The sequence below is a fragment of the Periplaneta americana genome, chromosome 14 (assembly GCF_040183065.1).
Source record: "Periplaneta americana isolate PAMFEO1 chromosome 14, P.americana_PAMFEO1_priV1, whole genome shotgun sequence".
NCBI lineage: Eukaryota > Metazoa > Arthropoda > Insecta > Blattodea > Blattidae > Periplaneta > Periplaneta americana.
In genome coordinates, this window is record NC_091130.1 from 76,422,743 (window position 1) to 76,436,279 (window position 13,537).

General features: G+C 34.6%; 1 protein-coding gene across 1 annotated transcript in view; it reads right to left on the reverse strand.

Moving 5' to 3' along the window:
* LOC138713468 (chymotrypsin-2-like) overlaps positions 1–12,729 on the reverse strand; it is a 29,327-nt gene extending 16,598 nt beyond the window's left edge. The window contains exons 1-3 of the mRNA XM_069845593.1: positions 12,540–12,729; positions 10,351–10,430; positions 4,420–4,511 (exon numbers count right to left, since the gene is read on the reverse strand). Coding sequence (XP_069701694.1) covers positions 4,420–4,511; positions 10,351–10,430; positions 12,540–12,588 — 221 coding nt within the window. The 5' untranslated portion in view covers positions 12,589–12,729. The remainder of the gene's footprint in view (positions 1–4,419; positions 4,512–10,350; positions 10,431–12,539) is intronic.
* Positions 12,730–13,537: the final 808 nt, after the last annotated feature.

Consider the following 13,537-nt stretch of genomic DNA (forward strand, 5'->3'; position numbering starts at 1 on the left):
CTGACTCTCATACATAACAAATCAAGCATCCGTTACAACACACACACTTCAACATAGTAACCACACTTTTAAAAGTTACAAATTTGGCTCCAAGAAGAATAAATAGGACACTGTTACTAATTACTATTCTTCTACAATTTCTTAAATACATCTGTAATAAATCTGTGAAATTCCGATATGAATAATATTCACGTTTTTTATATTGTTATCGTTCATTAGCGATTTAAATAATATTCAAGTTATCATTTATATTCTGTTTTCCTTCATTAGCATTATAAAACAATATTCTAGTTATTTATATTGTTATTGTTCTTTCGCAATATATTAATTAAACAAACCGATATTTATCATTTATATTCTGATACTGTATAAATAATATTCAAGTTATTTATATTGTAATCGTTCTTTAGCAATATAAATAACATAAATTTAATATTAAGTTTGGAAAAATCCAGTTGCATAATACTGGTATTAGTTTTTCTTTTTGTATTATTACATTATACTATCTTGAACCACAATAAAATGAAAAGGAGTAACGAGGAATTGAACCTGAGACGTTGACATCTAAATTCCGACGTTCGTCCGTTGAGCTACGAGGGCAAGTTATTTATATTGTAATCGTTCTTTAGCGATACAAATAAAATAAATTTAATATTAGGTTTGGAAAAATCCAGTTGCATAATACTGGTATTAGTTTTTCTTTTTGTATTATTACATTATACTATCTTGAACCACAATAAAATGAAAAGGAGTAACGAGGAATTGAACCTGAGACGTTGACATCTAAATTCCGACGTTCGTCCGCTGAGCTACGAGGGCAAGTTATTTATATTGTAATCGTTCTTTAGCGATATAAATAAAATAAATTTAATATTAGGTTTGGAAAAATCCAGTTGCATAATACTGGTATTAGTTTTTCTTTTTGTATTATTACATTATACTATCTTGAACCACAATAAAATGAAAAGGAGTAACGAGGAATTGAACCTGAGACGTTGACATCTAAATTCCGACGTTCGTCCGCTGAGCTACGAGGGCAAGTTATTTATATTGCAATCGTTCTTTAGCGATAGAAATAACATAAATTTAATATTAGGTTTCGAAAAATCCAGTTGCATAATACTGGTATTAGTTTTTCTTTTTGTATTATTACATTATACTATCTTGAACCACAATAAAATGAAAAGGAGTAACGAGGAATTGAACCTGAGACGTTGACATCTAAATTCCGACGTTCGTCCGCTGAGCTACGAGGGCAAGTTATTTATATTGCAATCGTTCTTTAGCGATAGAAATAACATAAATTTAATATTAGGTTTCGAAAAATCCAGTTGCATAATACTGGTATTAGTTTTTCTTTTTGTATTATTACATTATACTATCTTGAACCACAATAAAATGAAAAGGAGTAACGAGGAATTGAACCTGAGACGTTAACATCTAAATTCCGACGTTCGTCCGCTGAGCTACGAGGGCAAGTTATTTATATTGTAATCGTTCTTTAGCGATATAAATAAAATAAATTTAATATTAGGTTTGGAAAAATCCAGTTGCATAATACTGGTATTAGTTTTTCTTTTTGTATTATTACATTATACTATCTTGAACCACAATAAAATGAAAAGGAGTAACGAGGAATTGAACCTGAGACGTTGACATCTAAATTCCGACGTTCGTCCGCTGAGCTACGAGGGCAAAAGTGTGGAAACATTTTCGGAAAAATTGGCCCAATCACACTCTAAGATTTTCTGATGATTCGTAGAAGCTAGTCCAGAATGCGGGGGGCAAAGGCTAATTGAGATTTCCCGGTCTCTGATCGGGTCAAACATCCTGATAGAATTAATATTTAACTCTTGCCGTGACTTTCGGTGAAGTCCGGAGGGCCCAATTAGTCAAATCCACTCTCCTCATCTCCACGCTTGGGCCCCCTGGAATTTAATAAGATGCGAAAGAGATAGTGGTGTGCGGAAAGCAACGGGATGTTACCGCATTTAGGCCTATCCTTCCCAAGAAAACTGCAAACATGAACAAAGGAAGCTTTTAATAGAAGAAGAAGGATCTTCTGCGGACCTCTGGAAAAAGAACTAAGGAAGAGACTAGTGAAGTGCTTTGTGTGGAGTGTGGCATTGTATGGGGAAAGAACATGGACATTACGACGAAATGAAGAGAAACGAATTGAAGCATTTGAAATGTGGATGTGGAGAAGAACGGTGCGTGTGAAGTGGACAGACAGAATAAGAAATAAAATTGTGTTTGAAAAAGTGAGTGAAGAAAGAATGATGCTGAAACTGATTAGAAAGAGAAAAAGGAATTGGTTGGGTCTCTGGTTGAAAAGAATAATAGACGATATTAGGATATGTGGATCATATGCGGAGACTAAGAGGAAGGCAGAAAATAGGAAATATTGGAGATTGCTTGCTTTGCAATGAAAGACCTGTCCATGGACAGAACATTTATGTATGTATGTTCAGAATGCCTGGAATATCGTGTCTAAAAACAGTCGCTATTTGCAAAGACTAGTCAATTCCATGCCCACTCGACTGCAAAATGATCGAGATAAGAGGAAGATAGACTAAATATTGAATTGTGGCTTTTTGTTTTGTTTTTTGAACGCTTAATTGTTTGAATGTTTTAAGGTCGACGCCAGTAAATTTGTTTTGTTTATGCCACGAAAGATATTTTATTGAGAATAAAATCTTTTTTTCTTTCCATTTGCAGCCACAATATCATAATGATAAAGTCATGGCATAATATATTAATGAACCTGATGTTAATTACTAAAATAATCATAAAAGAGAAAGGAGCCATTATGTTTAGTTTGTCTCTCTCAAAAACAGAACAAAAAAGAACATAAAAAGCATGAGGTTGTAGTCGAACGCAAGACCTCAAGAATAAGAGGCCTGAACGCTACCATTATGCTATCGAATAACACACAGTATACTTCAATTATAACTGTAGATATCAGGCAACGTGGTCCAACAACATGTAACATCGCCTGTCTCCGAATTGTAGCGAAGATACCCGAAGGGAACTTTGTTTCAGGAGAGCGGCCACTTTTTCTTTTGACAGCTGTACGTATGACAGAATAGTGTGATCAGTAGGGGGCGGATGTTGATGGCCTAAAAATCTACTTAAAATGATCATTAAAATGCCCTTAAACTAATGGAGAAATGACAAAATTAAAGGAAAATGACGAAAATAAAGGAAAATTACATTTAAGTATTATTCATCGCTTTCTTAAAAATTAGTCACCTTGTTTCAATGACTGCTCTGCAAATCTCGGAGAGAGGAGGCAACTTCCTGGAATTTGGCTAAGATAAAGGAAAAGAACGTGCAACAAAATGAAGGTTTTAAGGGAAAAATATAGATTTTAATGAGGTTTTACACTGCCTTTATTCTCCATCTCCTCCTCCTTCCGCGCTTCACTTTTGTAATCATATCTTCCAGGTGAGGAAGTGTGAATGATAAAACAAATTGTTGGCGCAGCATGCATTCTTGCAATCTTTGTGTTAAAAATACTGTCTACTACAGTAGACATTGCTTCCGAACAATGTTGAGGACACAACGTCCTGTCCAGGACATGGTGAAAGTTTCCTCCCTTCTAAACATAAATTCTAAAGACACCCTCGTACCGACAAAAGAACAGTAGCGGTCAAAGCCCTCACTTAAACTAAGCTGTTGTTAAGCATTTTATATTACTTTCGTCGTGTGAAATGAAGCCTTAATTGAAATGAGGGATTGACTTTAGAGTCTGTTCCAAACTATAAAACTCAAACTTCACTGTTATTCACTTATTCAGTAGGTAATTACTAGTGACCTATTTGGTTAGAAAATGATTTAACAGACCTATCGATAAAGAAGAAAGTAAAATGCTTTCAAAATGATCTAAAAGTTCTTGAAAGTATTAAAAATGACCAAAAAATGCCGAAAAAAAAAATAAAAATCCTCTATTTGTTCAAAAACGCCAAAAAAAAATGCAAAAAATGCAATATAAGAAATTACTTTTTTATGTTGATTTTAACTTAGAAAGGATTTTTATATTAATAGGCATCGTCCTAATGTGAAAATAAGATCACTTTTCATTAACATCCGCCCCTAGTGATCACGCTTGCTTCGATACTTTAGTAAAAGTGGATGCTTTAATTTCAACAGAAAAGCTGCGGGAAAGTTTATTGTATCACAAAAGGAATACAGTACGGAAAATTTGATGTAATTAAAATTGCTGACATTATTTAAGTTATTGACTGAATAACACACACATGGAAAACTTTGGAATATCTCACGGATAATGTTAATGAGATTATTTCAAAATGTTCAGCTGTGTGGTTTACTCAGAGAATGGCAACCAAAGTGAGCAATTTTCATAACAGCAAGCAAGAGTATCCGTTAGGAGTAATTTCAATATAAGTCTTAACTTACTAAGCTACACAATGAGCTGCTGTGAGGATGTAGTACTCGTTCAAGATGGAACCGCCACAGAAGTGCTCTCGGTTAGGGTATTGAAGTGATACCTGAAAGTAATGATATTTTACTCTTTATACAGGAAAATCAATTATCATACAGTAAAACGTAGAATAAAATTTGTCTGCGCGAAATTAAAACGTGATATGTTCTTACTTCAAATAACACTGAACAACAAATTTTTACTTTTTGTTTTCTCCGAAATAAAAATAGGTGAATATTACTAATATGTGTACCCTAAATCTGAATTTAAAATCAAAATTGTCCCATCACGTACTATTTTCCCGGGAAAATGAATTGAAATTTGTATGGCAAAACTTATTTGATTTTAATTTTTCGCTGTTACTGATAAAATTACAACACACTAGGGATTCAAAATTCCTCATAATACTTGAAAAATATGTACTGGATACAAAAATGATGTTACATAGTTTAAAACACAACATCAATAAAAATATTTCATGCATATAATTTTCTGGATGACTTCTGTTTATAACTAGACCCGGTACTGTATTTTACAAGAAACCAACAATAGTCAGCAAGCATGCTAGATGATGATCTACCTTTATATCGCCTTTCCATTTCAGATATTTTTTGATAAAATCTTTCCCCATGGTCTTCGTTTACCGCTCCAAAGTTAGGAGGAAAGAAATCCAAAGGAGAATGTAACAAGTGTATTATGAGAGACATATTACACTCTATTTTGTCATATACACTTAACATGATTTCCACAACAAGCTCTATGTAGTTCTCTGCCCTAGAATTTCCAAAGAAATTTGAGCAAACGTCTTTGAAAGCGCGCCATGCTATTCTTTCTGTAACGGAACGTTTTTCCTCAACCAAAGGGTCAGCCATAACTTTGTGAACTTGTGGACCGATGAAAACGCCCTCTTTTAATTTTCCTTCACTCCAACTGGTAAACTTTTCCTCTAAATACTGAAAACCACACCCTTGTTTGTTCATTATGTTAGGAGATATCTGTACAACTTTGAGGACAAGAGTTTCAGTAAATAAGTTACACATTCAAGTAGTGACACACATTTTTAAATCAGTCGCCTGAAGCTATCACCACTAAATTTGAAGTATTATCCATGTGCTTACAAGGGAAACAAACAAGCAACAGTTACAAAATAGCGGCATATCTGCACGAGTGTATCATTGATGACTTCATCCGAGCATATTGCACGCTTTGTCTCTGGCTGGTAATGATGCATTTGTGACTATGCGAGCTAGCATATTATCCCTTTCGTTCTATTTTGTTTGTATCAAATCACCAGCTTGTTCCATATTTGCCTCCGTACTAGATGTAATGATGAAATTACATACAGTCGAAACATCGCTTTTAACGACGTATTGGCTATAATGGGGAAATCTAACGGTCCCGTCTAAATTTTATATAATCACTGTATTTAAAAAATCGCTTAGTACGACATCGCTTATTACGACTAATCGTATAAGATGACGTATTTTTATAACATTTTCGGAGAAATTTATCGGGTATAACGTCCAAAGTTGATTTTTGTTTGTTACGTATTTGGGGATTACTGACAACAATGTAACGCTTATTTTCAAACTCTTGTTTTCAGTTAGATTGTAGATTTTAAATCAGTATGTCTGTTAAACCAGGGTTGCCAGATGTGGCTATTTGTCTCCATTTTGGCGCGTTTTATGTTCCTTGTGGCGACGAAAATTTTCACTTGGCGATCTGGTTACTTTTCTGGCGTCTTTAATGTTAAAATTATAAAACATAATTTAAGTAAAACTTTTTTTTTCGCAAGAATATGATCAATTGTATGTAATATTCTTCAGGAGGTACGTAAATATTCGTCAGTTATTGTAGTCACGTTAATTTTCAAAAGATGGCAGAGTAACGTTCAAGGTTGCGTAGAAAACTTCCCCAGGCTCTGACACGGGGCTCTACAGCGTGTATGTATGATCTGAGATGTTTTTAATAAAATAATTAATTGAAATTAATGCATATAACTATATTACATTAATGGATAAAATAAGTGGATATTATTATCAATTAAACTTTTAGTTTCAAGTACATGAAATCCATTTCTATACATTATTTCTAAATTTCGATAATTAATAGAAACGATGTTGAACAGTAAGCCACTAATTAATAATAGCGGGAATTCAGCGATTTAGCGGGCCTGTTAGCTGATTCTTTTACTCGGTCCTTTCTTTAAATGTGATGTCAACGTTTATATAGATATGTCGTAATATGGGAAGTGCAGAAAGTACAACAAGGAATGGGAGAAGCTGCCCTGGGCTAAAGATAATTGTAGTTAATTAAAATTATATATCAAGCCTCAAAATTCGGTCCCGGTATTTAGTCATAATTCGAAATCACTGCCATTTTTTAAAATGCACTATTAGACTATAGACACACCGTATGCAGAAAATTAGTATTTTGAGACTGCCTTCAAGAGGCTACAGATTCTAAGAAAAATTCAAATGAAGCAATTTGTAAATATGTAAATTCTATAAACAAATAAACAACAGAATACAGGTTGATCAAACAGCAAAATGCAAGTATCAAAGATAGACATCATAGCTGAATAATACCATTTAATGATCCTGTATCTTTGTATTAAATAATATTAGCAATAAAATTATTACAAATTTATGAATGAATATAAATGGTTATGTTCATAATTACACTGTAGGTTTCCTTTAAGTTTATTATTCCTTTTACTATCAACTTCAGAGATAATTGGCTACTTTCTGGCGTCTTGTTAGTGTATAATTGGCGATCTGGCAATCTGTGTTAAACAGTCAAGGCAAGCATCGCTGGAAAGATGTCGCGAAAGAAAAGATAGCTATAAATGCATCCCAAATACCTGCATTTCTTGTATATCCGACGGATAATTTTCTCAGACAATAATGACTTTAAAGACAAAAAACCCAGTGATACCACTATCATTTTCCATTACGCGAGTAGCGAATCACTTTTTATTTATCAAACTAACTACCAAAAAGCGTGTATATATATATATATATATAAGGTATACCAAAAGCTGAACAAACCAATACTAACCTGTCACTGATCCTCAACCTTAAGAATACTCGCGGCTTGTAACCTTCACACAAAGCAAGCCTCTTCTTAGATAGCCACTCGTCTGTTCACCTTTAAATTTCAGTGTCTTATCTGGGGTAAAACAAGCCAGTATCATCTGTGTTGTATATATCATCTGTGTTCGAAAAGAGACTGCATTTTCTCTCTGTCCTTCGACATTGTGGACTAATTACTATTTAATTTTTTCGACGTAAAGTGTCTCAACATCCAATTAAGTTCCCTGCAAACACATTGAGCTGTGAAACAACCCATTGCTGACAATATTATGTAGTGTAACTGGCTCCCACATTATCAAAGTCTAACAACGATTTAAGTGCCGTGTATGATTTCCTTGAAAACTGTACAAACAGTCGAGGGTTTTGTGAATATTAAAAGGTAGAACACTAACAATTTGATTTGTAAGCATGAGAAACTTTATTTTTCTTAATGGCACAGGTCCTTATAAAAACCATGGTACTTAGTGTCCATGAAATCTAGCATTGCCAAAAGGTCTTTCTTTTTCTCTTCCTTTAAAGAGTTCTTAGGAGTCAGCATAGTAAACTTCTCCGGATTTGTAATAGACTGCAGTGTTCGTCCTCTTCTTAGACCCTGACATGTCTTCCGCTGTTCAGAATCACTCAAGTTATTCCTAGTAAGGACCAATGTTGGATGATCACAAGCAACTCGAATCCATTATACTTTAGTAATGCGCAATGTTAACGTATTTAGATCCCTACCAGCTTCTGAAGCCACATCCAAGAAGTCTTCAGATTTCATTGAAATCACTTTGAATGTTTATTTTTATTCTGGTCGACCTTACAGTGTCCTGCATCTCATCAGAAACCATGGGTTTACAAACCCTCTCCCATAGCAGTTGTGTATGGCTTCCCTTGCTGCCGTAGTTTCCTATTTTCTACACACTTCTTTGCCTTAGATACTTTTATAGTTAGTGGCCTGTTATTATCCATGATAAATGCTACAAAACAGCTACATTCACTGCAGATCAACACAGCGAGTAACCCTCCTCAGAACACACACTAGGTGGTACTTATATCGTTCATCAGGACTATATTACGGGACTTATATCGAGTGCCATCTAGAATGCACTCGTTTGGCTATATGGAAGGATGTTTGGCACACCTATATCCATTACTGTGACATTGACGCTGCTACATATATCACATTCCATGACAAAAACAAAATTTGACCTGGGAGGCACTTAAATCGTTTTCCATGTTTGTTCCTCAATTGTAGGAATCGTTGAGTATGATACACCCAATTCCTTCGCTGAAGTTTTTTCCCCATTTTCCCCATATATGAAATTTTAGCAAAAAAAAAAAAAAAACTAAAACAAAAATCCGGTTTGTGCGACTATCAGCTATAACGACCGTAAACTGACGCTCTCTTCGGAGTCGTTATAACCGGTTTCGACTGTATTTATAACTAAAGCGAATACGTTTACTAAGATGATTCAGGATGAATACTTTAGCGGGTGGTAGGATGGACTATTCTGAGTAAAAAGTAGGCCTACATAGCTACAAGCATGACTCCAATTTTCAGTGAGTGTACAGATATATCTGTTTGAATGTAACGCATAACAAGCCCTACTAGTGATACGAAGGAACGACAAAGGATTATGTAGGCTTACTATTGTCTGCGTACAAATGAATAGTAGTCTACTTGTCAATCTTATCATTTGAAAGCAGCACTGCTCATAATGGGTGTAGAGAAATAACTGTTTGTAGTCCCCTTGGCTAGACCACCGACATAGCTCAAACGGTACCGCTTTTGCCTCCTGGTCCGGAGTTGCGCTAGGGCGTGGGTTTGATTCCCTATTAGGTTGATTCCCTGCTTGGGTTTTAATGAGGTTTTCCCCAAACATAAAGCGAATGTCAGGTAATTCTATGACGAATCCTCGGGCTCATCTCACCAAATATCATCTCGTTCTCACCAATTCCATGGACGCTACAGAACCAAGTAGTTGATGCAGCATCGTTAAATCAAGTAAAAAATGCTCCCTTGACTACAAGGATGAACATGTTCTTCCAGTATGACGGAGCCCCTGTATGTTTTAGCCATTACGTGACACATCATCTAAATCTCACATTCCCCGAACGATAGACCGGCAACTGTGATATAGTGCATTGGCCACAAAGGTACCCAGACCTTACTCCTGTCGATTTTTGTCTACCAAAATGGATGTAAGGAGAAGTGTACGAAAATAAAGTAAATTGTCGTATTCGAAAAGTAATGTTACCGTATGAATTTCCAGAGATTTTATATTGTCTAATACATATATGCAATAAAACACACTCTTTACTTTGCATTATAATTATATTTCTTGATCATAACAGTCAGGCGTTTTTGACGTACCCATTATTATACATTGCGTTGTGCTTTCGGACGAGACACACATGGGCCTATAACATCTGAAGGCAGAGGTTTAAAATTTCTGGTCTCTATGTACACCAAAATCTTTTAAAACATTTATTCTGCAAATTTAACTCCCCGCTGTCCATAGGTCGGCCATATCGATCTATGTAATTTGGTCATTATTGTAGCAAGTATCCCATTCTCGCATAATTATGTGTGTTTTAATCAACAACAGAATTGAAAATAAAGAAAGAAAAGCAGCATGGCTCAACTTCACAATCTGTGAAATAAATGTCCATTTTCTGCCGAGATAAGAGCCCAGGTTCACTGGACTTGTAGTTAACATACCACCACACCAGTTGGACCAGAGGTTGCTATTACTTCATATATATTGCGAAAATTAAACAGTAAATTGTATGTGTAACTGTTATGAATGTACATCACTGTGAACTCACCATGAAAGGATACTCTCCTAGCTGAGCTTCGGTGCCATTAACGATTCTTCCTCCGAAATGATGCTTTGCCTGGGGTGCGCCTAAAAAGGTAAATCAAGCATATTGGTTGGTTTTTTAATATACTATTATTATTATTATTATTATTATTATTATTATTATTATTATTATTATCATTATTATTATTAGATACAATAAAATACGATAGTTTCACAGATTGTAGTCCCGAAGTCAAGACAGAATACAGAAAGTATTAGACTATTGTATTCAGAGAATATGTAGATTATATTTTTATCGAGGTTATTAATCAAAAGAAAATCACAGTGTTTCAAACATTGATTCTATCTTCGTCTTCAGATAATGAAAGATAATGAAAAAAGAAGCTCGGACTCGTTGGGGTCGTTACAAACAAGAAATCTGCTCCACTGACCCCACTACACCTCTTCTAAATAATTCGCCATTGCTTATTACTTTATTGAGACCAATATTCATTTGTTTGCTATTTTATAATTTTTTGAAAATTTCACAGCTCTCGAGATGCAAATCTTCTAATTATTATATATACATATAATTAGAAGATTTGCGCATATATATGGTATATATATATATATATATATATATATATATATATATATATATATATATACCATTTCTGAACCGTGCGTTATTATACACAAATCTCATTAGTTTTTGAGAAATAAGCAATCCTTTTAAATGACAACCGCCTCGGAACAACACCATCGTGAAATTACTATACCTGGCCAATCAGAAGCAGGAACACATGCTGCGGTGCTAGTGGCGACAGAAACAAATTGAAATTGAATAATGGAAATCAAACAAAAAGGAATCACGTATACAAAAATAACGCGAGAAGTTCAAACACAAAATAAAAATATCGTTGGGCCATAAATCATGAAACCTAAATATAAAATTGCCTAAAAAGAATCGTAACTCGGCGTAGCTGAATCGGCTAAGGCGCTTGCCTACCGATGCGGAGTTGTGCTCGGGTGTGGGTTCGATTCCCGCTTAGGCTGACTACCTGGTTGGGTTTTTTCAAGGTTTTTCCCAACAGTAAGGCGAATGTCAGGTAATCTATGACGTATCCTATTCCTAATCTCGGAAAATACCATCCCGCTATCACCAATCCCATCGAGGCTAAATAACCTTCTAGTTGATACAAGTAAAGAAGCAACCGTAATTTTAATCTGTGGACGCAAAATTCATATAATTCAACTTAAAGTAGCCTAAGGAAAGCAAAATATTCTAATCAGAATAAAAAATCTGTAGACCCAAAAATAGCCTATTATGTAAACTAACTAAAAATAGTATAAAAAGTGAACCTAACCGCAACCAAAAATCGTTAGACCAAAAAATCATGTAAATCAACTAAAATAGCCTAAGAAAAGGAAACCTAACCTAAAACAAAAATCGATGGACAAAAATATCATGTAAACTAAGTAAAAATAGTATAAAAAGTGAATCCAACCGCAACCAAAAATCGGTGGACCAAAAAATCATCTAAATCAACTAAAAATAGCTTAAGGAATGGAAATCTAACCTAAACGAAAAATCGATCGACAAAAATATCATGTTAACTAATTTGAAAAATACCATACAAAGTTAATCTAACTGCCACCAAAAATCGGTGGACCAAAAATCATGTAAATCAACTAAAAATAGCCTAAGAAAAGGAAACCTAACCTAAACCAAAAATCAATGGACAAAAATATTATGTAAACTAACTAAAAGTAGTATAAACTATGAACCTAGCCTAAATAAAAAAATCGGTGGACCAGAAGTCATGTAAAGTGATTAAATGTAAATTAAAGAGCAAAGCAAAAATTGGTGGATTAAAAAGTCATATAAACCAACTAAAAGGACTCTAAGAAAAGTGAACTTATACCAAAACTCTGTGACCTAAAAATTACAACAAACAAGAAATATACGGCGAAAATCAAACTTTACCCCTACCCTCCTATTAAAAACCAAATAAGTAATAATAAATGGGCCAATTAATTAAAATGAAAATAATTAGGCGTACGTTAGTATATCTTGGCGACACATTTCTAATACTAATACAACTATTTACATAATTTATCTCTAGATGATAGCATTCGTTTCTGCTTGTCATTGACGAGATCTTAAAGATTGGTGCTGTTATACCGAGACAGTTCTGTTAAAATAATACATACCGTATGCTCCAATGAAGACAGCAAAGATGATAATAGTGTAGCGTTGCATCTCGTGAATTGTTGGCAGTCCTATGGGATGAGATATTAGAAGAGCAATAAAAGTGTGTGCTGAATTTGTACATTATATTGCCTGTGATTTATAAGATGTATATCTTTCAGCATGACGATTTATTGGAATTCCCACTGCTATTATTACATTAATATTATGTTGCACTGCAAAATACTTGAAATTATATTTATTTATAAATAATTTTTACAAACTTCTTGATAATTTCAAAGGAGTACTATAGTCTTATCGCTAGGATTGGCGTAAGATAAAAAGCATTTTACGTACGTAACTGCGTTAGTGTTTTAAAACATCAAGGCTAAGATGAGCATATACTTACAAATTTCCAGGAAGCATGACGTCCTTGGCAGTATAGTGAAGAGTTCAATCTTGATTCGTTTGATGATTCAAGAAGAAAAAACTGAAGTACAGCTTCCATCTGTTCAGGAAATGAAGTCATTGTTCCCAGTGGCGGTGCGTCAATAAGAGCAGAGGAGCACGTGAACACCTTGTTTCCATTAATGCACGACTAATTTTATTATTTAACACCGTATTGACGTAGTGGGGATGTATACTATCAGAATCGAGTATTTTAAACTTACCGCATCTTGCATAAACTTCTTATGTGAACTTGGCAACATCCGTTCACGTACAAGTCGTGCTCTTTTCAAGGAGGTTACGGGAATTACACGCATGCGCGATCGAAAATTGTCTTTCGCTGGCCACTTATGACCAAAGAGAGCAGGTGGGGTACGTTATCAGTGGACACAAGTTTACTACACCGAGAGCTTTGATTACGTCACGAGGTGGGGGAAGGGGTCTTACCTGCAAGGTACAATCATTGTACGCGCAGAGCTCTCTGATGTTGCACGTGCTGTCTTAGATAGTTTTCAATACCTGTGCATTTCCAGGTGTATTTGAATTTCCTGTCTTCTTCATATTCTTCTTTATT